The following is a 27,554-nucleotide window of genomic DNA, read 5'->3' on the forward strand; positions in this document are numbered from 1 at the left end:
TTTACAAACCAAAACAGTTCAAAATAGTTCTAAACTAAATATTTTGGCGGAAAAGACACTTTTTAAATTTATTTTTAATTAATGGTTTATGAGTTAAATGTTATGGGTTTTGGCCAGAAGTGACTCTTAAATTGACTGCTGGATTACTTGTGGATTATTGTGAGGTGACGGCACCTATTCACTGCAGAGGATCCATTGGTGAACAAGTGATGTAATGCTAAATATATCTTGGTTGGACTGCGGGTGAGTGACTGCTCAGATATTTTTGGCTTAACTTTTCATTTAAGTCCTAATCACACGTCTACATGTGGTTTTAGCAACTGCACAAAGAAAGTCTCATTTGCAGGGCCATGTGCTTATGTGTAGTCCCTCTGACCAGGGCTCAAAGTATTTAACATGTCAATAAAGAACTCGACCACACACCTGAAAAAAACAGCTTAAGTCATACACTTCTCCAAAAGCACAAACGTTGCTTTCCACCGTCAAACGAACTAAGAACTGCCACTGAATAGTGGCACATACGCGATTGGACCGGCTGCAATGTCACTGTTACGTCCATCTGCTCCACAGAGCTATAATATATTTGCTACATAAAATGCTCAGAAACTCGCTTTTCCCAAATAGACATTTTAAAAAGCCAAATTTCGTGGCAAAATTACAACAGTCTAAGTAATACTTCAGAACATATAACTTCACATCATGAAGGGTCAAGTTTTAAGGCTTTGTTACTGTGTGAGTAACTTTTGTGTGCCATTTAATACAAGTCCAAGTTTCACCAAAAGCTATATACAAGGCTGGATCAAGCTATAACAAATGAACTTCACAGATTTTTACCGTTTCAATGGAGTGCAAAAGATGAAACTACATGAGGTCTAGCAAACGAAGCGGTTTCTAGCAATTAGTTTGTAGACTTCGACTAGTGGGCTTTAAGTACAGAAAGTTTCGTCATGTGTTATGTTTTGAGTATGTTACAATAGTATTAGATATGAAAATGCCCTGTTTGTTTAATATTATACTTTTAAGTTCATGGTGATGATTCAATGGCACGTTTAACAAGGAAAAAAGACACAAATTAAAGTTTTAACAAGGTCTCTGTGAAGAAAACACCTCGGAGTCATTTTATTATCTACAAAAATGTAGTTTCAGCACCCCTTCTGTTTATTTTGGCATAACTTCAATTTGTACACTTTCAGAGTGATCTCTACTTGATTTTATTAGGGTTTTTTTTTGGCTTTTCCACCATGAATTTTAATTGGAATTTCTATAATGAGAAATCGAATGTTAGACAACTAATGAATTCTTGTGTAATTTTAGTCTATTTCATGTGAACATTTTACAGATGCACCAAACTTTACTAAATAACTACTGAAATAAATAGAAACTTAAACGAGAAAAACTAGACCAAAATGACAATCTGTGTTATGTTTACCTGATAAACCTCTTCTCTCTTAATCTGGACCTTTGAAAATGTTGAGTATATTTGTAATAACCTTCAGAAATCATACCTAAAAAGGTCTCTCCCCCATTATACAGATACCCATAAACACTAATATATATATATATACACACACACACACACACATATAACTCAATGCAATGAAGCTGGGTTTTATATATCAGATGATATACATTCTGAGATGTGTCTTGTTTCAGCCTCATGGCTATTTGCCATCTCAAACGATATGATAATACACATTTTATATATTTAATTTTCAGTTATTCCCTTTCAGATCCATATTTCCAGGGGGCATTAGTGGCTGTGTTTGCCCTGAGGCAGGTAAAGTGTGTGTGTGTGTATGTATTATGTTGTGTGTTTTCCTCTCAGGAGAATCTCCACAGGAGTGTGTCTGTGTCTGGGTCGTCCAGAATCAGAATCGCTACTCGAAGCGCTCGTAATGTCTCGTCTGCCTGACACGGGGCACCATGTCCTTCAACAACCTGACGGAGAAAGAGAAACGTAAGTTCACTCATTTTCACATCAGGCAAGAATTTATTTATTTATTTTTTTAAACTAGCTCAAATTTGTAAAAGCTAGTAAAACTAGCTTGGCCATGACCAAGTGATTAGTGCTTTTAAACTTCTTGTAGACAACTATGAATAAATATGAATAAATGGTAACTGAAATAAAGTAAAGTAATAAAATGTAAGAACATTTTATTTTAACTAATTGCCAAGCCAATAGCTCTCATTTTCTTTTAGTTTAACTTGATGTACTAAAATAACAACTTAAACTGAACTAAAGTAACTAAAAAAAGACAAAAATACAGCACAAAATGACTAAAATGAGAAATAATAAAATAAAAATGCTAAAAAAAATAACAAAACCTAGACCAGTACCTCATTAATACTAAAATCATCCTGTCAATTCATTAATTGAACTTGATATGGTTTTGATAGTTCATTTTCTATTTTCTATTTTTCCCTTCTCTCTCTCACACACACACACACACACACACACACACACACACACACAAATATTTAGGCCCAACATAAAATGTATGCATTTGAACTGCATGTAAAAATGTACATCCATATGAATAATACAGTTTTATCATAAACCAATAAACTCAGTGTGATACATATTTCTCAATCAAACCAGTGAGAATAAGAAAAAAAGCTATCTATTTGCATCTACAGTATTAGTTTTAAAATGCATTTATTCAACTTGCTTCGAGCATAAATCTAGTAATTGTGAAAACAATGAAGTTTATATTTAATCTGAGTAATCCAAATGTATGGACATTTTTACATGCAATTCAAAGACATAAACCTCAAATTTAGGCCTAATTCCTTTGACTTTACAAGGTACAATAACTATAAATAAACCACTGGCATAGTACGGCACAATAACGAGGCCAAACTCTAACCTCTGAAGGACGAAGCCTGTCACTTCAAACTAAACGACCTCTGCTTAATGCAACACTGTGTGCTTTTGGGAAAGAGTCACAGCTGGTGGTGTTTGCAGCTTAAAGATTTACATTCCAGCTTCAGTTCTGTCAAATCATTCAGCGTTCGATTAGCGGTGGGAAATCTTCCAGATGACGCTGACTTCGCATGACTCCCTGAATCTTCGACGTATGTGCATGTTACATTTCTATTACAGTGAGTCAATCTCTAATTACAGTCTCTAGGCTAGTGTTATTATAATAATTACTTGAAATATGAGCTATTTAACCAACAAAACTCTACATCATTAGCGTCCCTTTCAGAGGGCTCCAGCATATTTACATTTGCACCAAAGACAAACAGAGTCATGCCTGAAATCCCTTAAGAGTATACGACGTTATTAAACGACTGTTTATTAAACAGCTTTGTGCTACGCTAAGACCTTTAACAAACAAAGATTTTCTTTCGTTATTTAAGTCTGTGTGCTATATTAGTACCATTATAGTTTTTGTTAATATTTTGAATTAGAATATTTCTGTTTTCATTTGAAGTTTTGGTAATTTTGTTGTTTATGTAATGTCTTTTCTTTTTGCGTCTATTGTTTTAGCCTTGGTTTATTTAATTTTTGTTATTTTATAAACTCTTTAAAGTTACGTTTTTTGCTTTTACACTTCAAACTGACTCTGTTTACTTAGTGCGCCTTCATGTTTTCCAAATTTGAATTGGATTTGGACTCTTACTTGACTCCGTAGGTGAGAATGATCAGTCCGATCAGAACCCCGATAGTCCCGTCCAGGAACCAAACGCTAGGTTCGTGTTTGAACACCTCGGCGCTGATCAGGATGGAGAATCCCATGACGGCGCCAACTAGAGAGTTAAAACCTGCAAATGAAGAATTACGTACATGTAAAAGAAAATAAAAAAATGGTGGAAAGAGCAACGTGAACATTCTGCTAAATGTCTACACCGTAAAAATAGTGTAGTTTTTACAAAATAATTTTGGCAGCTGTGGTTGCCAGAATAATTTTGTAAAAAAAATACAGAAAAACTGTAAACACATTTACAGTCATATTTCACAGTATAAAGCTGTAATTTACAAACAAGAAAATTTGAATGTAGACCAGTAAATTCAACAACACACACTATTAAAATCTGTTTTGTACCTTTAACATACTGACAACCATTATAATAATGCAGGTGGTAAAAGAGAAAACCACATGAAGAATCAAAGCTCATCACATGTAGCTTCGCCACAAGCAGAATTATATATTAATTTATAGAAGATGCACAGAGTCATTCATGCAAACACAAAACACCATCATGGTAACACACATGATATTTAAATAATGCAATAAACTTATTAATATCATTAAACCACAGACGATGTAACAAAGCCCAAATTTACATAACTCATAACAAAAACTATTAAAAACATGATTATTTAAACAAAATACTTTCAAAAGTGGAGTGTCACGCAGTAAATTCTGGGAATTTCAGTTTACAGTTTTTGACTGTAAATTATACATTGATTTGTTCTTTTTTACTTCTAAAAGCTGTAAAGCTGGAAAGCTACAGCTGTAAAGCTGTAACAGTATTTTACTGTAAAATTACATGAAATGTCTGGTTAGATCTTTTACTGTTTTTCCCTGTATATAGTACAGGAACTTAGTGTTAACCTATTAACAGTTATTTTTTTCGTAGCGTTTTACAAAATTTTACAGTTAAAATTAGACTTTTTTTTTTTTTAACTCACTTTTTTTCACAATTTTTACATTGTACTTTTGTGGTCCACCGGAAAAAAGAAAGTCGTACAGCTGAGATTTTTAGTTAAACTTGAACTTTTTTTAAATAGAACTTGCCAAGTAAACATGTTGATGTCAAACATGATGAGCCATCAAAAACATTCTTTTTGCTAAAATGTAAAACCGTTTTTAGCTAAACGAATTAAACATAAAACAACAAAGATAAATTATTTTTTTATAGCTAAACTTACTAAATGAAAATGAAACAATTTTTATTTTTTACTTTTCTTTTTAACTAAGCTAACTAATTAAACATGAGACATCTGCAATGTTTCTTCATCTTTAAATCATTGTATTTTGAGATGATCAGTAATAGCTGGTGCAGTAGTAGTAGATGTTTGGACAGCTGGTGAACATCACACACAAGGTTTAGCTAGCGTGCGATTTGCTCATTCACGATGTGTGTGTTTGTGCTACCTGAAACGCTTGCTGGTTGACATTAGCGATTACTGTCAGACCGTGTGTTGTGTGTGAGATTAATGAATTGAAGTTTAACATGTCAAAATAGATTGCACTGTTTGCTACATTGAAAGTTGAAGTGTGTAAATAAAGATTATCAGAGTGCGTTTTACAAGAAAATATCTAAATTTTCTAAATCAGAAATTAATGTTTAATTCTACTTGCTGTTTCTTTGTAGTTATTTGAAACAATTTTCACACAGAAATTGTTAGTACTTTAAAAGATGTTCTTTTTTAGCCAAACATGCTAATTAAACACAAGACATTCCAAAGATAGAAATAGAATAAATATCAAATGTCCTCATTTGTAAGTCGCTTTGGATAAAAGCATCTGCTAAATGTCTTAATGTAAATAAATTAGCTAAACGTTTTAGCTTAACTGACTAAACATGATGCATAAAAAATTTGTTAACCTTTCTTTTTAACTTAATTTTTTTGTACATTTTATTTAACTTTTTTGCTAAACTTCTTATTAAACGTTCATTAGCTTTATTTTTTATTTTATGAAACCTTTTTAAACAAGATTTATTTATATATATATATATTTGTGTGTGTGTGTGTGTACATGTCCATCTGTTTCGGATTTGTTTCTCTCTCTCTCTCCCTCTCTCTCTATATATGTATATAATGTCTGTCTCTGTTCCCTCCATCTGCTCATCTGTCTATCTATTTGTCTGTTGCCTTTTCGTTTTCAGTATTTTCAAGTTTCTTTTAAATTAACAAATGAAAATGCCATAAAACCACCATAAAAGTAGCCTCTACTAAATTTGACTTGTAATATAAGTCCTCTGAAGCCATAAAAACAGAGTTTTTCTCATTTTTGGAGCTTGACCATCTTTCCATCTTTCAGTATATGGAATAAATGCACATTCTGCTAAACATCTCATGTTGCACAGAAAGGAAACGGTTTGGAACAACAGTGGGTGTGTTCATTTTTGTAACCGACTTAACATCTGTAATGTGATCGTAACGTCTTAAGCGTTAATGTTTTGAAAGTAGTATTCTTTTTGGGATTTGATGGAATTGATTTATTAAGCCAAATATAGTTCAGGTGTGGAATCCTGCTTCTTCCAGCTGGTCAGAAATGGGAGGAGCTAAGGTGAAATCAGACCAAACACGTTGCCATGGCACTGTGAATAATAAAGCAGGGTGGCATATCACCACAGTAACCCGGTGGGTTTCTGGGGAAACGTACCGTCAGTGATGAGAACCCTGCTGGTGAGGACTTTCCCCAGCATGAACTTACAGATGGACAGAATGGCGCACACCACCCCGCTGATAACTGAGACGCTGTACAGGAAGTCATCCTGGAGGAAGAGAAACAGAGACGTTATCATACTGAGCACACCGTGACGTTCATAGCAGTCAACTGCACTGTTTTATTCAACAGCATTTCATACTGATGATGATATGCTTTGATGGAAATCAAGGGAGTGTTCAGAACAGACTAGCAAACTCTGTGTAGTATATACAGTATACTGTGCTTTGTTTTTAAAACTGTAAACATTTCAAATATTGTAGTAGTATGTAAGTTTAGTATAGTATTTTTGCATTCAAATTTAGGTAAAAATGTAAAAAGTCATATATTCTAATTAAATAACACCACCATACTATTACTATTTCTGCAGGCTATGCACTCACTGAAGTTAACATTTGGATGTGTTCTGATAATAATGTAGCATGGTATTTAGCACTTTATATATACAGTTTTCTATGCATTAAAAAAAGACACACTAAAATATGTTTGTACTGCTTCCTATTAAAAAAGTGATTATGCAACATTCAACATGTCAAACAGTAGCCTACTAAATTGTCACATGACCTCATTAAGGTCATATTTCCAGGTATGTATGTAAAAATGTGCATACTTCACACTTTCTGAAGTAAAAATAATGTATAACACTAATAGTTCATATGTTTATTGCTGCATAATACATAATACATCCTTTCAGTGTATACTGCAGTATGTACAGCAGATAGATAATATTTCAAAGACAGCCAAAGTTAGGCTATGTTCAGAATGGAGCACTACCATAATATTTTCTATTTATAAAAACAGTATGCAGTATGCAATAATAATAATTTCAAACGGTAGCATACTAAATTGTCAAATGGCCTCATTGCAGTCATGATACAAGTGCAAGTGTACAGCTATCCTATCAATCAAAACTTTTCATACTGCACACTTTCTGAAGTAAACATGCAAAGTAATGAGGTCTTTTAATGACTATTGTGTTAAATGTCGCTGCTGCATAATACAAACTATTTCAGTATACAGTATGTACTGCTCACTATGCAATAAATAGTATACTAGTATTCTGAACAAGTCCAAATCAGGGTATTTCACACATGTAAGTATAGTATGCATAATGCAAATCTAATATGTGACTAGGGATAATTTAAAAAGAAAGCAATATGAATGGAAATAAGGAGTGCAGAGGTGAAAGAGACAATGGAAGGATGCAAAAAAGAAAAAGATGATTAGAGTTGTGAGTTGCCTTTTCAGCCCAAGCAGATTCATTAAAATTGTGCGGATGTGAAAAAAAATGCAATGTTGCAAGGTTCCCAGCATCAAACAAAGCGTCCAACACAAACACACACAGACAGACAGACAGACACAAACAGTCAGTCAATGCATCATCTGTTCCCTCCACATAAAATGCTATGATGGATCTTCTGGTGAGAGAAGCTCATCAATATTGATGTCAGGCAGCTGAAGAAAGCCGAAAACAATGAGGTTTGCTTCTCGCGGATAGTGTCGAACAACTCTAACCCTCCCTGAAGAGTTAAAAAACAACCTCATGCCCTCGCGTTTATCACAAACAAGTCTCTCTCAGTAACATCTCTGATCATCCATCTCATCTCTGCCAGGAATCAGACAGGGAATTGGTAGTAGTTGCGGTATCATAATTGTTTATGGTCATGTATCTTGTGTGTAGTTCCGACCATAAAATTATGTAAAGATCATTATTTAGGGCTGTAGTTTTGAGACATTTGGTGACTTACTATATTGTTTTAATCTAGTAGGTTTACGACAGGAAGTGCTAATGGCACCGATGGGATAATTCAGTGGAGTATTGTTGTATTGATTTTATAGCACCTGAAAAACAGTCGATCTTTCTCAGAAATGTACACATGGGATTGCGAAAGGGGGCAGTCCATTTCAAACACCTTCTTTAGATAAGCAAAGAGCATGAGAGAGAGAGAGTATGTGAGAAAAATAAGAGAGAGAAAAGGAGGAGGGAAGTGTTTCTGACATCAGCAGCAGATGAAGGGAGGGAGGAATATTGGATCTATTTTTAGGCGGCGCTTGTATGCGCCAAAACCCAGCTTTACACGCTGAGACAGAAACAGGAATCCTCCAGAGAGAAGCAGAGTCCTGATTAAAACATCAGCACAGACTCACTCTCTCTCTCTCTCTCTCTCTCTCTCTCTCTCTCTCTCTCTCTCTCTCTCTCTCTCTCTCTCTCTCTCTCTCTCTGTGTGTGTGTCTCTGACTCTCTCTCTCTCTCTCTCTCTCTCTGTGTGTGTGTGTGTGTCTCTGACTCTCTCTCTCTCTGTGTGTGTGTCTCTCTCTCTCTCTCACACACTCTCTCTCTCTCTCTCTCGCTGTCTCTCTCTCTCTCTCTCTCTCTCTCTCTCTATTTCTGTGTGTGTTTTTTTTTTTCTCCTTAGGATTTTTAAGTTTTTTGTTTTGGGAAAAATGTTTTAAGATGTTGGTTTATATAATATTTTCTTTTTTTGGACTTTGTTCTGGAAAATTCTATGTAAAATAAATCAGATTTTAAAGGTCTCTTTGTGTGTCTCTGTCTCTCTCTCTCTCTCTCTCTCTCTCTCTCTCTCTCTCTGTGTCTCTGTCTCCTATCTGGTTATCGTCTTCTCAATTACACCCTTATTTTGTTTGCTAAGCTTTTTTAAAGGTTCTAAAAAGGTTTACAGTCTCATGCATTAGGAGAAAGTGGCATGATTAAATCTTTTTAGTTCTCATTACGTCATAATAGAACCTTCTTAAGTTCCCATGAGTTTTTGAATTCTCATGATGCCATTTTCCATTATGTCATCGTAGAATTTTGTTGTTGTTGTTATTTTGTCATTGTATAACCTTTTTCAGTTGCCAATCTCATCGTAGAAGCTTTTGTTGTAGTTTGTCATCGTAAAAACGTTTTTAGTTCTTAGGTCATCAACTTTTTTTTTTGTTACGTCATCGTACTGTAGAAACGTTTTAATTTTAGGTCATCGTAGAAACTTTTTTTACGTTTTTGTTATGTCGCCATATACATTTTTTAGTTCTTTGGTCATCATAGAACTTTTTTTGTTTTTGTTATGTCATCGTACTATAGAAACGTTTTAATTTTAGGTAATCGTAGAAGCTTTTTTAAGTTTTCGTTATGTCATCACAGAAACTTTTTTAGTTTTCGCTATGTCATCGTAGAAGCTTTTATTTCTAGGTCAAGGTAGAATTTTTTTTAGTTGTCGTTATGCCATTGTAGAAACAGTTTTAATTTTAGGTCATCATTAAACCTTTTTCAGTTCTCATTATGTCATCAGAGATACCTTTTTTCTTTTATATCATCATAGAATCTTTTCATTCTTATGTCATCGTAGAACCCTTTTAGTTGTCTGTCATTTCGGAACCTTTTTTGAGTTTTCGTTATGGCATCAGAAACTTCTTTATCTCTCGTCATCATAGAAACTTCTTTAATTTTAGGTTATTGTAGAAAAAAATTTTTAGCTTCCGTTATGTCGTCATAGAAATTTTTTTACTATTAAGGTCATCATAAAACTTTTTTTTTCCCGCTGTCACCATAGAAACATTTTTAGTTTTAAAGTCATCATAGAACATTTTTTTGTTTTTTAGTCATCGTAGAAAAGTTTTATCATCATAAATCATCAAAAAACCTTTATGTCATCATTGTCATCAGAGATACCTTTCAGCTATATCATTGTAGAAACTTTTCTTATGTCATCATAGAACTTTTTTAAAGTTTTTGTTGTCATCTTGGAATCTTTTTTTTATTTTAATTTTTTTAATAATAGCACTGGATCTTTGGAGCATTTATGTACTGATGTTTCTAGAACACAAGAGGGGTTCATTTGTAAAACAAGCAGCAAGACTTGAAACAAAGTTCATAATGTGATTGCTTTGATTGGTTCTTGATTGAAAAGAGGATTATTTCCTTTCCTTTAAGGAATGTACAGTAGCTGTGGAGTCTTTACACCACAGAAGCATTACCAGACCAAGGCTTTCAGTGTCTCGTTTCAACACATGAAGATGGATGGATAGCTACTGTATATTAAGAGTGAGGAACAGTAGAGGTGTACTGAAGAATTGGTTTAGGGGAAACTATTTCCCCTCTTCATGTTGCCTGGCAACAGTGATAGACTATTCTAATCTCGTCCGTGACTTCACACCTTGTCTTCGTCGTGTTCATTCAGCTTTACACTTCTGCTGTTTAGCAGGCGCCGTTAGTTCCAGTCGAGGGAGAACTCAACCGACGACATGAATAGATGTTGTGTTTGTCTGCGGCATCTTTTACCTGAGAGACTCTCTTGAATGGATTTAACAGTCAATAAAATGCAAACGGGGAAATAAGATATGAAAGTATGAAAGCTTAGAGCAAATGAACACAGAAATATATTTAGAAAATGACAATCAAATCAGCTTAAAAAATAAAATAACAGTTGTTTGCTGAAATTATGAATGAAAAACATTGAATCAATGGAGCCATCAATCAACCAGTCCAATTATTGAATCAGTGAGTGAATAAACCAACAAACGAATTAATGAATCAACCTTTGGAAAAATCAATCAACCAATTCAATGAATAAATTAGTGAGAGAATAAACAAACAAATCAATGAAGCAACCACTTAATAAATACAACAAATAAATCAGTTAGTAAATGAACAAAAAATGTAATTAATGAATCAAATACTGAATAAATCAGTCACCAATCAAACAAATGAGTTGGTGAGTTAATAAATAAATAATATATAATAAAGTAAAAATAAAAAATGAATCAATTACTGGACTAATCAAACGAATGAATCAGTGAGTAAATGAACGAACAAACAAACAAACAATTGAATCAACAACAGGTAACAACCAACCAATCCAATGAATGAATCAGTGAGTGAATTAACAAAAAAATGAATCAACCGCTGAAATAATCAACCAATGCTTGAAAATTGTTGTTTTCTTACCACTTCTGGTTGCAGTTTTGTGGCGAGATCATGGATGGCTTTCACCAGGATAGTGATGGCCGACAAGATAAACACAACTCCGAGGATAGCACACGCTCTAGAAAACACACAAGGTACACTGAGTAAACCACAACATCAATCCAACTGATGCCTTATTGAGTTCACAGTCTAATTCCCCTCCTGTGTCTGAGTCAGTTATAAAAAACACAACTCTGAAGCTTCTGCTCGCTTTAGTATCTCGTTCTTATTAGGCCTGTCAAGCCCTGTGTTTATAAATAGAGGCGGTCGACGGCTGTAGTTGTCTTATCAAGCATGGTTAATAGGCGCAGGCATCTGTTCCTCAATTTGCTCTGCTGCAGGGGTAGTTATGATGAAATCTGGTGAAGTTTTAGGGCTGTTCTACTCTGTTTCTTACACACGGATCATAACAGGCTTAGCAAGCTTAGTCCGTTAAGTCTGTGTTTTGGTTAGTGATTAATTAATCAAACCAAATGACTGCCTCATGCAAAACACAATAGCATTACCCTAGCGACCACTCAGAACACCCTAGCAACCACCTACAGTAGCAATGACCTAGAAACCACGCAGAACATGATAGCATCACCCTAGCGACCACTCAGAACACCCTAGCAACCACCTACAGTAGCAATGCCCTAGAAACCACGCAGAATACGATAGCATCACCCTAGCGACCACTCAGAACACCCTAGCGACAACTTACAGTAGCAATGCCATACAAACCACGCAGAACACGATAGCATCACCCTAGCGACCACTCAGAACACCCTAGCGACCACCTACAGTAGCAATGCCATACAAACCACGCAGAACACGATAGCATCACCCTAGCGACCACTCAGAACACCCTAGCAACCACCTACAGTAGCAGTGCCCTAGAAACCACGCAGAACACGATAGCATCACCCTAGCGACCACTCAGAACACCCTAGCAACCACCTACAGTAGCAATGCCCTAGAAACAACGCAGAACACGATAGAATCACCCTAGCGACCACTCAGAACACCCTAGCAACCACCTACAGTAGCAATGCCCTAGAAACCACGCAAAACACAATAGCATCACCCTAGGGACCACTCAGAACACCCTAGCGGCCACCTACAGTAGAAATGGTGTAGCAGTCAGAATACTTTAGTAACCACATATAGCCAGTCTGTAGGAATCACTTAGCACAAACAAACAACCCCCCAGCCAAATATCGCGTAGCATCGCACTGATTTTTGTGCTCACAATTTCTTTAAAAACTGCTGTGGTAAAACATTATTCTCAAATGGTTTTACTCTTTATGATTCTGGAGTCCAGTAGATATGTCATCTTGCTAATGCAGCCCACGTTATGATGTAAACTGTCTCCACGGCGATCCACATCCCGGCTGATTCCCCCAGAGACCCATGGCTTCATGGCACATTACAAACAGAGTCTTATGCCTTTGTCCTGTGTCTCTCTTTCTCTGCTTCCTGTTCTTTCTTTCTATTCACAAAGCCCTCCAGCCCTTTTGCCATCTCTATTCTGAGCTTCAGCCGATAAGGGACGCCAAACATAGAAAGAGACTGTCTAAAGACCCACTTTAGACATGAAACCCAGAGCGGGGCCACTTCCTTTGGGACCGGAGAGTCCGTCTGCCTGGCCTCCATCCATCAAAGCTGGTGGTCTTTTGGAAATGTAAACCTGCTTTAACCTGCTAAGGTAAATTACGCTAATTTTGTCTTAAAGATATAGCACATATGAAAACACGATCATTTTAACAACCTCTGTTTGGTTAGATAACTAGTTGTACATCTCGTTTGACCATAAAACGCCCACTTATGTTCTCCTTCATCATGTCAAAATCTCTACATCATTACTTTGATAGATCAGTCTGACCTTCTGATGTCCTTGTTTCCTAGAAACGATGTCTAATTGGCTACTGAGACTACCCAGAATCCCCCGCAGAGCACAAACTATACCGCGTCCCCCATGTTTGCTTTAATAGAGGAAGGATTACGTGTACTCACATGTATTCTCTGTGAGCTGAATGGACGGCCGCCGCATTACTGTATCGCCAAATCACGATCATGGAGGACAGGACATCCAGAATGGCATCAAACTGCAAACACATAAACAACACAGATGAAGTGAAGCATTAAAGACTGTGGAATAATTGCCATTTAATTATAGGAAGTGTTCATATACTTACAGCAAACCCAAACGCTGATGCACTATGCCGCATTATAGAAACAGCTACAAAAGAAAAGCGGAAAAGTTAGTTCAAATGAAAATGATTTCAACTTAAAATGTTGAGTTTTTTTATTTTAAATGAATTAATACATTCACAAAAAAAAGTGTTAATTAGTTGGACAAACTTTAATTAATAAATGAATGAATTAACAGTTCATTAGTTAGACAAATTGTAAATGTATAGTGTTTAATTGTTTTTAAAATATTTCTATAAAAAAATAATAATCACATACAAAAATAAAAAGAGAGTTCATAAGTTGGAAAAACTGTAAATGTAAAGCGTTTAATTTTACAAAATATTGTTTTTAATTTAATAATTATCTATCAAATTAATAAACAATCTTTTAAATTAAATAATTAATTAGTTTATCAGTTTATTACTTTTATTAAAGTTTATTAGTTGAACAAACTTTAAATGTAAAGTGTTTAATCGTTTTAAATATTGTTTAAAACTTTAAATGTGGAGCATTTTTAAATAAAAAATTTTTTTATAAATTAATACATTTTACTATTAAAAGTCCATTAGTTATTTTAAAAAATATTTTATTTTGAATTAGACTAACAGATAATCCCTTTAACAATATGCTATGCCGGCAATGGAAATATTATTAATTAATGTGAATTTTGATTCCTTTTCTTTTCACAGCTTGTGTCCAGTCACCATCCACTCCGGCATTCAGGAAGAATATGCTGTTAATATTGATTATGATGCTGTAAGTGTTCGTCTCAGATACATATCTAAACATGCTGCATTCCCCTGCTGTAAAACTGTGTGTTTGAATGAATGCAAGCAAGTAAAGCGGCCTGGATCAGATTTCATCTCTTCACACTATGATGTCAGCACATGGTCTGGATCTGAGCTACGCAAACGGCAGTGTGGCCCGTGTCCAGTTATCAACCTTATATTGACCTCTAATGCATCTGAATCCTCCATCCTGAGACTGGATGAGTGATCCGAGATATCCCATCCACCTCTACAGGGTCAGCCAAACTCTCAAAAGTACCCAGATCTGTGTTTCAGGACAGTTTATGAATCTATTTTCCTTGAGCAATTGATTTTACATCACAGCAATATAGAATAGACTCCACAGTATGGTAAAAAATAAGAATTGAGAGTGCAATATGGTACTGTATAGTGTAAACATTCGTTTTATGAATGTTCTCTTTAGGTTCTATTGGTTGGTTATTTTTTGGGGAACAAACTCTATTTAGGTTCTGAATGTCTGAATTCAAGTCAATAATAATCATGCTCAAATACACCAGTGTAAAGGTTTTCGCAAAGGTTTGCACACACATTTGAATGGCAGAAGTCATTACTCAAAAACAAACACACACTCTCTCTGTTCCTCAGGAACACCGTTAAAAATGAATATCAGAGCTACTGCGGCATGAGATTAAAGATTTAGCAGTTTTCTAAATATAATTTCTGTTCTGTTCCACTCAGTTTTAGATGTCTTGCGCCAGCCAAATTCAAGTCCTCAAGAGGCCATTCTCTAGAAACACATCATGAAGACTTCTCAAGAAGATATTCATGAAGTTTCTAGAAGGAGTGCTGATACTGCGTCCAGAGCAGATCACGAAAACTAAAGCTCGTAAAACCATAGAATATCATAGGATCACAATGACACTTCATGTGTATGAAGGATAACTGTGAGTTATTCAGCTTCAGTCTATCATTGATGTAAAATCAAAACATTTTGAATATACATTGAATTGCATGAGCACATCACAGAATGCACTTTTGTGCAAAAATCTGTCGCTAATTGCTGCTAACTTAACTAATTTATGTAAGTAGGACATATTTTTACAGTTTCTTAAAGCTGTTTCTTAAGATGTATTTGCCAGGCTGTCTGTTAATGTCATTTATTAAATAATTGTTTTAATATGTACTATAAATTACTGATAAATTGAGAAATTATTGTAAAACATTTTTGACATTCATTTTTGCCTTTATTTGACAGGACAGTAGAGGTGAAAAAGGAAACAATATGTTTGTCATGTTTCGTGAGCGAATGTGATTTTTAGCATACAAAATTTGGTGCAATGGTACGATATTTTTTATTACAGTACATTTTGAGTTACGCAAGTCACCTGAACTAATATTGCACAATTTATCATCTCTTATAAAGCTACAGCACAGAAATACCTTAATTTTATTTTTGGAATTTATTTAATACCGTTCCGTGAAACGTTTACTGATGGCTGTATTTCACTATATTTGATTGTATTTTTTTAATTATTAAAGTGCAGTTACTGAAAATTATCGCCATGTAACGTTTTATTTGACTTTTGTCGTTAACAGTTCTGCACATTTGTGTTGCATTATGTCTGTTTGCGTGTTGTACGGACCATGCAAACCTGCATATTTCATACATTACTGTAATTAAAAATATCGCAACACTATTTTTTGTGCCTACTTTTGCTTTGAGGAAATGTAGCTCAAAAAACCTGACAAATCCATTCTTGAAGGTCATGAATGTTACGAGAACATACAAGAAAATTTGTGTAACATAGTATTGAAAAAAAAACGAAACTTTTTTTTTTTTTTTTTTTTTTCCCGTATTTTACAAATCAACATTTGAGCATATGTGGCTCAAAAAAAAAAATACAAACCAAAATCTGATACACATTCCATGCTAATGAAAAATATTGCAACATTGATCCTGTGTTTACTTTTGTATTTTGCAAAACACATTTAAGCTAAAATGACAAGCACCCATTCTCCCAGGTTATGGATGTTTGAAAACATGCAATCTAACACAGTGAACGAACATGCTGCTGCCATGCAGCAAGAACCATTTTGTGACACTTATTCAGATGTATCAGTGGCACATGATGTGTAAACGTATTAAAGATCTTGTCCTTTGAAGCTTTTGCTAGTCTCATGGATCAGCAGGACAAATAAATGTTGATTAAAATAGATGTTCATGGTTTGTTGTGTGTAACTGCACTTCATACTTTCTTTTTAGGTGTGTCTTCTGTGAAAATAGGGCAGAATCTTTAGAGACGGTGAGTTGCAGAATGTTGAAATCCAACACAACAGCTGCTCTGAAAATCCTGTCTTCTGCTCGGTCTGTCTTTTTGCCTCGCTCTCGCTCTCACACACACACACACACACCCACACACACACACACACAAACCAAAACAGGGAATGTGATCTAGTTTTTGTGCAAGAGCTGGTGAATAAATTAGCATGTTGTTAACACTTACAGGACGTTTTCAACAATCTTCTGATACGGCACAAGTCTGGAGTCGCATGAAGGACTTTTGACTGGTCAGTGTTGTTATGATAATACAAAAACTAAATAGCTCAACAAATACTAGATTATTAAATTATACATATTTATACTAATATTTAACATTTTCTATGATTTATGATTAAGTCAAGTTGCACACATTCAATATTAGTATAGAGTCAATATTAAGCAACATACTTTAGACACAATATTGTCAATACAGACTGTTTTGATCTATTCATTACATCTTCGATTAACACAGTGGTGTTTATTCTGAAATGATTCAGGGTTTTGAATGAATGAATCAAAAATTCAATAAGCCATTCATACAACTGCTAAATTTGAAATAGCGTTGTTTATAGTGTCACGTATATACGTTACAATAGGCCTACTACAAAAGCTAATCCGACTGAAAAACGAATATTTATTTTTTATTTTGAATGTTCTTCAGATGTCCTTTTACAACAATTACTTGCACATAGAAACAATATCCTTTACAGGGGATCATACCATTCACGCATCCTTACATGTATGATCAATTCCACAGAAAAATATGTCCAAAGATACAAGAAAAAGAAGAAATAAGAAAATAATTAACAACATTTAAAGTTAGATCTAATGGTCCTCCATCATCGTCATTAATGGTGCCCATCTTTCAATAAAAAGTTCCCTCTGTAATCTCAACGAATATGTAAGTTTTTCCATAGTGTAAATATTTCTCAAAATTGTTAGCCATTCAGCTTGGTTTGGGGACTCATTTTTAATTGCTTTCTTTGCTGCTATACGTAATATCTAAATACATCTTTTTCCTACTGTGTATCACAACTGGTTTAATCCCTAGGATTGCTATCATAGGGTCTCTTATCAGATCAACATTCAATACTTTATTTTTATATTTAAAAACGGATTTCCAAAAGTTATCCAACATAGCGCATTGCTAAAACATATGTGAGTGAGTAGTCATTGTCTCTCCACACCCCCTCCAACACTGACTTGATTGATTCGGATTCATTTTAGCCACAACTTGTGGTGTTCTGAAAAATCTGCTATTTATTTTCCATTGAAATTCCTTCCCTAAATTGGCATTCGTGACTTTATGAGCCTGCGTACATACCTCCAACCAAACTTCTTCACTTATTTCGAGCCGTAGCTACCTAGTCCAATTGTCTTTCACATAGAATGAATTATCTCTTGTCATTGAAGCAATGATTTTATAAACATTGGTTATTGGTTTCCTCATATGTTCCCCACCCTGAATTTTTAATAAATACCATTCTAAAAGGGAGGGCTCTATTAGCCTGTTCCAGTTTGGGTGTTTTAGTATGAAACTCCTTAATTGTAGGTACCTGAAAAAGTCTGTTCTTGGTAGTTTAAACTCTATTATCAGTTGTTCAAATGATTTGAAGTTGTTATTACTAAATAATTGGTGTACATAATGAAGGTTCAAAAGTTTGCAGTTTTTGAATCCTGTATCAAGTCTCAATGGAAGAAAATCTCGAATATAAGTAATTGAACTCAAAACAGAGAAATCGCCTGTTAGCTTAAACATTTGTTGTATTTCCTTCCAAGCTATGCATGTTGTGTTCGACCATTCTCCCAAAAGTTCTCTGGTGGATTTAAAGGTGCCATCTGTAATGTCTGGCAAAAAAATCAAGTCATACTCCACATTCCATACCAGATGGAATGAATAAAGTGAACCAATAAAGTGAATTGGTCTACTCTAGAGAAACAAACGAGAAACGGCATAGTCTCTATGCTCCGCCCCTACCTTCACAACAACCCTACAGCCATAGCTGAAGCCTAAGAGGACGTTTTGCCTCCAGAGGAACGTTGGGTGATGTCAAGTGATTTTGAAACATGACATCTTCAAGCTACTCCCCTTCACCTTTACCAGTGAATATGTTCATATTCGTTTTGTTCATATTACATTTTGAGTTGTATATACACATTATTTGAATTAAATTAATTTGACAGACAGCATTCTGTCAACATCATACAGCTGATGTTGACCAAGCTAGCGCCAACCAACGTTACCAGAGCTGCCAACTCTCAAGCATTCACCGTGAGACACACGCAATTGACTCTTTTCACACGCTTTCACGCCACACATCAATTTTCTCACGCACAGAAAAACCACGAAGCAAAGAGGACACGGAGACCAACAGACTAGACAGAGCAGGTTAGTTATGATATAAAAAAAATCAGATTCTGTCAATTTTATTACGCAATTCAAAAAAATACCATTTTGGCACTTGTAAATGTTACACGGCAGATCCCTAGCGCACGTGAACCGATCATACCTACTATAGTAACAAACGCAGCTACGGTTAGCCATCGCTAACATTAGCACGTTTATCGATCAGCCTTCGATACATTTCTATGTTATAACTTCCCGAAAAAATACGCAAACATATAAAACAAATTCTAGCGAAATACTTACAGCATCTTACTTACCAATCCAAAAGAAATGTTGCAAGTTCGGAGTCGAACCTCATTTCTTTCAAGTCCATCAGTTTTCTCCAGAGATGGAAAGCAGTGCCGATGTTTACTCTGGTTCGGCTCCTTTTCTTAATCGGATTTGATTTGTGATTCCGAGCACGGTTGTTTCCCTGTAGTGGGTGGTGGTGGTAGGGGTCTCTTGCCAAGGGCTTCAGCCATCCTTCCGCTCTCTTCCCTGAACTGAAATGAAGTAGTTGGCTGTACTTTCCACACGATTGACATCAGGTTCAAGTACGCCCACAAGCCGTGCGAGTTATTCGTGTATTGCAGGTTGGCTGGTGGTTATGTTGCCCGCATACCGCCTCCCATGGCCGAAACTGGTATAACGACACCTGTCGGGCCGGGGCTAGTAATGCTAATGCTAATTAAGGTTGATATCTCTGCAGCACTATAACTTGACATTTTTTTAATGACATCATCGCCCTTATTTCTTCTCATTCTTTTGATGCATGTAGGTCATTTTTTGGATATTTTTACCTCAATTTTTACACATGGCACCATTAAGCCTATTAAAGGGGATCACTGACAAAGGCATATCAGGACTGTAACTTTCTATATTGAGCCATCTTGTGCTTGTGTCATCTGATAGCCACACTATCATTGCACGTAATTGTGACGCTAACCAGTAATGCTTCAAGTTGGGTAGTCCTAGACCCCGAAAAACTAATACTAAAACTTATGGTAAACCTTTGGGTAGTAAAATTAGCTTTTAAAGCTAATAGATTAGGATATTTTAGTTAATTTTAATAGCAGTACTCTCGCTAACACTAATAACGCTAAGACTAAAGCTAACAAAGACCTGATATCATGTATGATAATAGAAAACGTCATCTAATATTGCTAACACTTGTGCTAAAATGAATGTTAAAGCAAATATAGCCTAGATAGGCCTATTGCATTCCACTAGACATCCGTCTTCAGTGTTTACCAACCTGAAATCCACAAGACTGTGAATTTTTAAACCTTTCCTCTATTTGTTCTTACAAACCTGTTTATTTGATTCACTGTGTTGATGTTTGAAAAAAACCAGAGGAGGCGCAGAGAGGGCAAAGCACCCTCTACCTCTCTTCTCTCTCTCTCTCTCTCTCTCTCTCTCTATCTGTCTTCCATCTTTTATTTTTAGACTCGGGCTCTATGGGAGTTGGCATTCTGGCTTTTACAGACTGGTAGTGCTGAATGCATCAATATGAGAGCGAACTACCCCTCCTCTGTCTGTGACCTCTCCTCACCAGAGTGATATTTACATTCTGTGCCTAGCGCATGAGAAATTTCCACATGCACACGCATACTAAATTTGTTTCTGAAGTCAGATAATTCTTCAGGAACTGACATTTACATACATTTCGCTGGTCCAAATCGGGCTTATTTCCCGCCATGGAGACATTTCTGGATGTGTTTATTAGGTTTGGAGGTATGCGAGCGCATTTGTGTGTTTGTGTGAAGCAGAAGACACTCTGTCGCTGACAGCGTGTTAATTGGCTGCGCGGGAAGCCGCAAGACATCTGGGAATTCAGCTCTCACAGTCTGGCATATATTGGACTGTTTCTCTTCTTCTCCTCCTTTACGTCCATCCTTCCTTCTTTCTGCCTTCATCAGTTTCCAAACACATCTACAACGTACACAAACCCTCACCGGCAAACCCGTTCAGTTCCTTTAGGCGCAGCCATTAATGAAAAACCAGCCGTCTCGCTTACACTTCAGATAGCGTAGCCTCACAAGTGCTTCAGGGAACACAGTCAGACTCTGATCACTCTTTATCAGAACTGATTCGAGGATAATTTGGTTAAAACCATAATCCAGCAGTCAAATTTGATCTTCTCAAAACCCATTCTGACCCAAATGCACGCCACCCAAACATAACGCTGATGCTCTTGAAGACTTTGTGGAAGTTGAGATGGGATTTTTATAGCTTTTAGCGCATGTTTATTGAGGGCTCTATAAGCTAATGTACTTCTAAACAGTGTTGCACGAGAAATGGGTGAGAAATCACACAGACTTGCATTAAAGAGGGTTAAGAGTCATTTCTGGAGAGTAGAATATCATAGAGACTTGGGATGGACTTGGGCAGGTATAAAACTATCTAGCAACAACCCTAGCAATAAAATAGCTACCACTAGTGCTGGGTAGATTACTTGCAAATTGTAGTCTGTTACTCCAAATTACATTCAAAATTGCATGACAAAAATTGTAGTTAGTATTGTAATCCATGTCATTACACACTTTAGGTAATATAATCAGACTCCTTTTAAATTACTTTTGATCTCTTATCACATTGATTTAAATAGGATAGTCTTGTAATATAAAAACACAAAAATAAATAAAAATATATTCCATTTGATGTTAACAACATGAAGTGCATTAAGGTTTCCCCTTGATAAAAACTAACCGAAACCGATAAACATTTTAAACTAATATAAATAAATTTGAAATAGCGACGATTACAATAAAACACTTGCGAAAAAGATGAATGTGATAAAGAATAAAAATACAAAATAAAATGTATAGCCTGAATGCACTGTAAGTCGCTTTGGATAAATGCATAAATCTAAAAATGTAAATTAACCAATATCAAAGAAAAGACAACTGGCAAATGTGTTAACATATTACCCTAAAATATCCATTTTAAAAAATTATTAATAAATATATTATTTGAAAGAGAGTTGGCTGACAAAAAAATAAAAAATAAAAATTGGGAAACCCTGAATTAGCTATATGTTACTTAGAAATGATGTGAATTTGTGCATTTTAATGTGTTTGAAAGGCAAATTCTGTGACTTTTAGTGCATTTTTATTAACTTGGAGGACTCTGTATGGTATTATCACATGGCTCTCTGGAATACTTGATTCTGATTGGTCAGAATCGCATCATTCTGAGGTGCGTTATTCTCCGATAACAACTATCATCATTAGCAATGCTCAATAACACACCGCTCATCTGGGTACTTGAGTCTGGCACCACGCTCTCACTCTCGCTCGTTTCATTCAAACACAACTGCTTTCGTCATTTCCTTCATAAACATATCAAACTAATATCAGAAACAAAACATAAAAGAAGCTCTTTTTTGATGCATCAACTTGGTTTTCAAGACAAGGTTGAACAACTTCTTTATACAGTATAGCTATATTTGCTAGTAGTTGACAAGTTTGTGTGTTTGAATGTCTTGGAAGGGTTAAACAGGAACAAGAAGTGAGTGTATACTGGAGAGGCTTTATGATGCTAAATGCTAAGGCTAACACTAAACCATATCTCTTGTATCACTTCTGCAATCCTGTCTCATAATATAATAATTTCAGCTCAAATAAACATTAGCTCTCTCTCTCTTTCTGTCACTTCCTCTTACCAGCTGTCTGCACTCATTTCATTTCCTTTGACGCCAAAACATTGCCATTACAGATAGATTGAGACGACTACATGATAACATCCCTCAGGCTTCGTTGCTCTGGAGTTGCTATGTGACTGAATCTTCACAGCCTGGCAACGTGTGTCCCAGAGTCCCCGTCCAACTCTGGAAGTGTAAGGTGAGTCATTTCGATCCCGAGGGACGGAGCACAGAGCAAGAAACCATTCGCTCAAAACCATACATCAAATCCAGTGCGAGGCTTCTGTTAGCTGCTCCAGGATTAAACCACATGGTCTGGAACCAGTCTACAAAATGATTAAGCACACTTTGTGCTGAGACAACAACAATAGTCTGGGTAAGGCCATCATGAGTATCCCGGCTTAAAGAATTAAGAGAATATTCGGGGTTCAAGTTAAGCTCTATCAAAAGCATTTGAGGCATAATGCCGATTAAAGCCTAAAATGTCCCTCAGATCTTTTTGGAAATGTAAGGTCAGGAAGAGTTCACTGCATTTTGGGATATAGTACTCTAGAAAACAGCAATCCAGGTATTACATGCATACTAAACATTCACAGTATACAGTCTATATAGTACAGAAATAGTAAGGATAGTATGATACTGGGAATGTAAAATTGTCTCCACAGTAGAAAAAAAAAAAAAAAAAATTATATATATATATATATATATTGTGGTTTTGTACCTCTGAGGGATAGTCTTTATTTGTAGCTGAGAATAAAGTGTGCTATAAATGTGTTTGGTTTACGATGTTCCCATGTGTCGGAGTTTATCCTGTGCATTTTCTTTCAGCAATGATTATCAAAGTAATCTTGCAGAACAGCCATGGAGAAACTAGTCAAACCCGATCTATATACAGTCGTGGCCAAAAGTTTTGAGAATTACATAAATATTTGTTTTCAAAAAGTTTGCTGCTAAACTGCTTTTAGATCTTTGTTTCAGTTGTTTCTGCGATGTACTGAAATATAATTACAAGCACTTCATATGTTTCAAAGGCTTTAATCTATAATTACATGACATTTATGCAAAGAGTCAGTATTTGCAGTGTTGGCCCTTCTGTTTCAGGACCTCTGCAATTCGACTGGGCATGCTCTCAATCAACTTCTGGGCCAAATCCTGACTGATAGCAACCCATTTTTTCATAATCACTTCTTGGAGTTTGTCAGAATTAGTGGGTTTTTGTTTGTCCACCCGCCTCTTGAGGATTGACCACAAGTTCTCAATGGGATTAAGATCTGGGGAGTTTCCAGGCCATGGACCCAAAATTTCAACATTCTGGTCCCCGAGCCACTTAGTTATCACTTTTCCCTTATGGCACGGTGCTCCATCGTGCTGGAAAATGCATTGTTCTTCACCAAACTGTTGTTGGATTGTTGGAAGAAGTTGCTGTTGGAGGGTGTTTTGGTACCATTCTTTATTCATGGCTGTGTTTTTGGGCAGAATTGTGAGTGAGCCCACTCCCTTGGATGAGAAGCAACCCCACACATGAATGGTGTCAGGATGCTTTACTGTTGGCATGACACAGGACTGATGGTAGCGCTCACCTTTTCTTCTCTGGACAAGCCTTTTTCCAGATGCCTCAAACAATCGGAAAGGGGCTTCATCGGAGAATATGACTTTGCCCCAGTCCTCAGCTGTCCATTCACTATACTTTCTGCAGAAGATCAATCTGTCCCTGATGTTTTTTTTGGAGATAAGTGGCTTCTTTGCTGCCCTTCTTGACACCAGGCCATCTTCCAAAAGTCTTGTCCTCACTGTGCGTGCAGATGCGCTCACACCTGCCTGCTGTCATTCCTGAGCAAGCTCTGCACTGGTGGCACTCCGATCCCGCAGCTTAATCCTCTTTAGGAGACGATCCTTGGACGCCCTGAAGCCTTCTTTACAAGAATTGAACCTCTTTCCTTGAAGTTCTTGATCCTATAAATAGTTGATTTAGGTGCAATCTCAGTAGCCACAATATCCTTGCCTGTGAAGCCATTTTTATGCAACGCAATGATGGCTGCACGCGTTTCTTTGCAGGTCACCATGGTTAACAATGGAAGAACAATGATTTCAAGCATCACCGTCCTTTTAACATGTCAACCATTCTAACCCAATCAGCCTGACATAATGATCTCCAGCCTTGTGCTCGTCAACATTCTCACCTGAGTTAACAAGACGATTACTGAAATGATCTCAGCAGGTCCTTTAATGACAGCAATGAAATGCAGTGGAAAGGTTTTTTTGGGATTAAGTTAATTTTCATGGCAAAGAAGGACTATGCAATTCATCTGATCACTCTTCATAACATTCTGGAGTATATGCAAATTGCTATTATAAAAACTTAAGCAGCAACTTTTCCAATTTCCAATATTTATGTAATTCTCAAAACTTTTGGCCACGACTGTACATACACACACACACACACACACACACACACACACACACACACACACATATATATATATATATATACTCTCTCAACTCTCTCTCTCGCTATAGAATTATTTTAAAATATTTTTCATTAAATACATATAATACAATTTTGTATTTAATATTATTATTATATAAATTAGAATTAATTATATAATTAAATAATATATATATACGGTATATCTGTGTATATATACATAAATATGATTGTACTTCCTACTCTGCGAAGAAATATATTATAAATGATTATATAATAATACATAAAATAAATATATAATTATATAATTTTATCTATATTATAAATTTAGTACAAATAACATTAAATATTACTTGCATTATATATTACATTAATATATATTATTATATTATATGTAGAATTATATATATTTTAAATTAATGGCATATATTTTGCACTTACATGTATTAATAAATTATATATAGCTAATTATATAATTAAATAATATATAAAATATGAAAATATAAATTATTATATAATGATACATAAAAACATAACATTATTTTATTTAATATATGACATCATAACTTTTTGTAAAAGTATATATATGTATATATTATGTATTATATAAATACATGATTCAGTATCCCACTCCAGACTGTAAGATAAAAACCAAACTGCTACAACAGAAACAATTCTGAATTCGTTCGTTAAAACTGTAGTATCACAAAGCCCCAAAAGAATAAAGCTGCATCGAATAAGAGTTCGTCTTCAAAACAGGATATGACATCATACAGGTCTGTATTGTCAAGGGGCCCATGACTCTCTAGAGATGAGGGGCCGGATACTCACTGAACGCAGCGATGGCTAAGATCATTGTCACCACAATGGAGACCCACGATACCCATAATGCCTTTTTTCTGTAGCTCTGAGCCTCGTGGGGTTTCAGACGCATACTGCTCTCCAGAAGACCTGCTGAGGGACATCGCTCAGTTAGCTTACGTCAGGTTATCTCACTGTTTTCACATCTAAACACATGTGTCTCAGAGGAATTCAATGGGATTTATTCACAAATAAATCCATAAAGTATATGAGACACACCAGGGCTAGTTGTCACAAATGCAATATCTCAGCAACTGTGAGGTTTTGATTACAAAGTCCAATTATACAAATGCTTGTTTTCTTTAGCAGTGTGTTTTTGCATGTTGATTGATAGCATCCAGTTCAAAACGGTGTTAAATTAAGAACATTTGTATGAATTTCGTTCTCAAAACAACAGATGTAGATGTTGCACTCAATAGAATCACACTAGAATTCATTCAGAAAAGAACTAACTGTATAATGAATGAAACGCATAAGACGGGGGCACATATGTTGTCACATATGTCACATATGTTTCTAACTTCAAACATAATACGTTTAATAGTTTTTATTTATTATTTATATTTATATTTATATTGTTTATATTTTTATATCTATTAAAAAATTTAATTCTGTAATAAAATATGTATTACATAAAATTACATAAATGTTAATACTGTTAATCTTTGTTTATGTATTTTTTATTTGTTATTTAAATTAGTCATTAAATAGTCTATAATACATTTAAATACATGTCGTGGAACATGCTTTTTTAAAATGCCATTTCAACTTAAAAAAGATGTTAATCTCAAATCAGTGTTAATTGAATATTGTTATTTCTATTGTATTAGACTGAATTAGACTAACTAGCTAACTATTTTTTGCTAGTCTCTTTTATTTTATTCGTATATTTTTTAAGTCAAGTCTTTACATTTGATGTCTTTTCAGAAACTGACTTTCAGAAATAAACCCAACCTGGGAAATATTCACTGGAGTAACCGTGTGACAACATGCCCCGGGTTCAGCTCCGCAAATAAATCCATTAGGTCTCTATCAAAAGTATTCAAACCCAAACTCGTACCGTTGTCCTCCGGCTCTCCTATTTTCATCTGCTGCTCCATGTTCAAAGTAACTGCTTGGTGTCCGTTTGCAGGAGTCGACGCTGGATCCGGAACAGAAGCAGGACCTGGACCGGGCTCTACAGGACCAGCAGCAGAGGAGGGGTCCGTCATCATGATTCGGTCCCGGGTTCAAATGATCAGAAGCATCCGAAGAATGTGACACCTGGACGCGAGCGGAGGACGCGCGCACTGCTGGGGAGCGTTCAGCGCAGCACTCACACGAGCGCGCGCACGCACGCACACACGCGCTAATTAAAAACACGCACGTGCGAACTGCACTTTACAAACACACTTGCTCCTCCAGAAATTTCTAAAACTATTGTTATTAAATACAAATAGTGGAAATATAGGAAATCCATCTGTGAGCTCTGGCGACGTGTGACCAAACAACCATCTGTTCAATTAAACAAATAGTTCACACTTCACACATGAGCTCCTACAGAAACCTCTCATTTGAATCATCTACTTCTGAAAGAAAAAAAAAAAAAGAACTAGGCGGTTTAATTTTGGCGCAATATTTGTGTTTCA

General features: G+C 35.7%; 1 protein-coding gene across 1 annotated transcript; it reads right to left on the minus strand.

Annotated features, from left to right (window-relative positions):
- On the minus strand, positions 1-27,155 carry LOC132131754 (transmembrane protein 163b-like). Its single transcript, XM_059543848.1, has 8 exons — positions 26,987-27,155; positions 25,897-26,016; positions 13,545-13,588; positions 13,363-13,454; positions 11,350-11,446; positions 6,342-6,453; positions 3,627-3,768; positions 1-1,938 (listed from the first exon to the last, which is right to left on the minus strand). Exons 1-8 carry the CDS (start codon positions 27,138-27,140, stop codon positions 1,878-1,880), a joined length of 822 nt encoding a protein of 273 aa, XP_059399831.1. The 5' UTR covers positions 27,141-27,155; the 3' UTR covers positions 1-1,877.
- Positions 27,156-27,554: the final 399 nt, after the last annotated feature.

The sequence above is a fragment of the Carassius carassius genome, chromosome 48 (genome assembly GCF_963082965.1).
Source record: "Carassius carassius chromosome 48, fCarCar2.1, whole genome shotgun sequence".
Classification (NCBI taxonomy): Eukaryota; Metazoa; Chordata; class Actinopteri; order Cypriniformes; family Cyprinidae; genus Carassius; species Carassius carassius.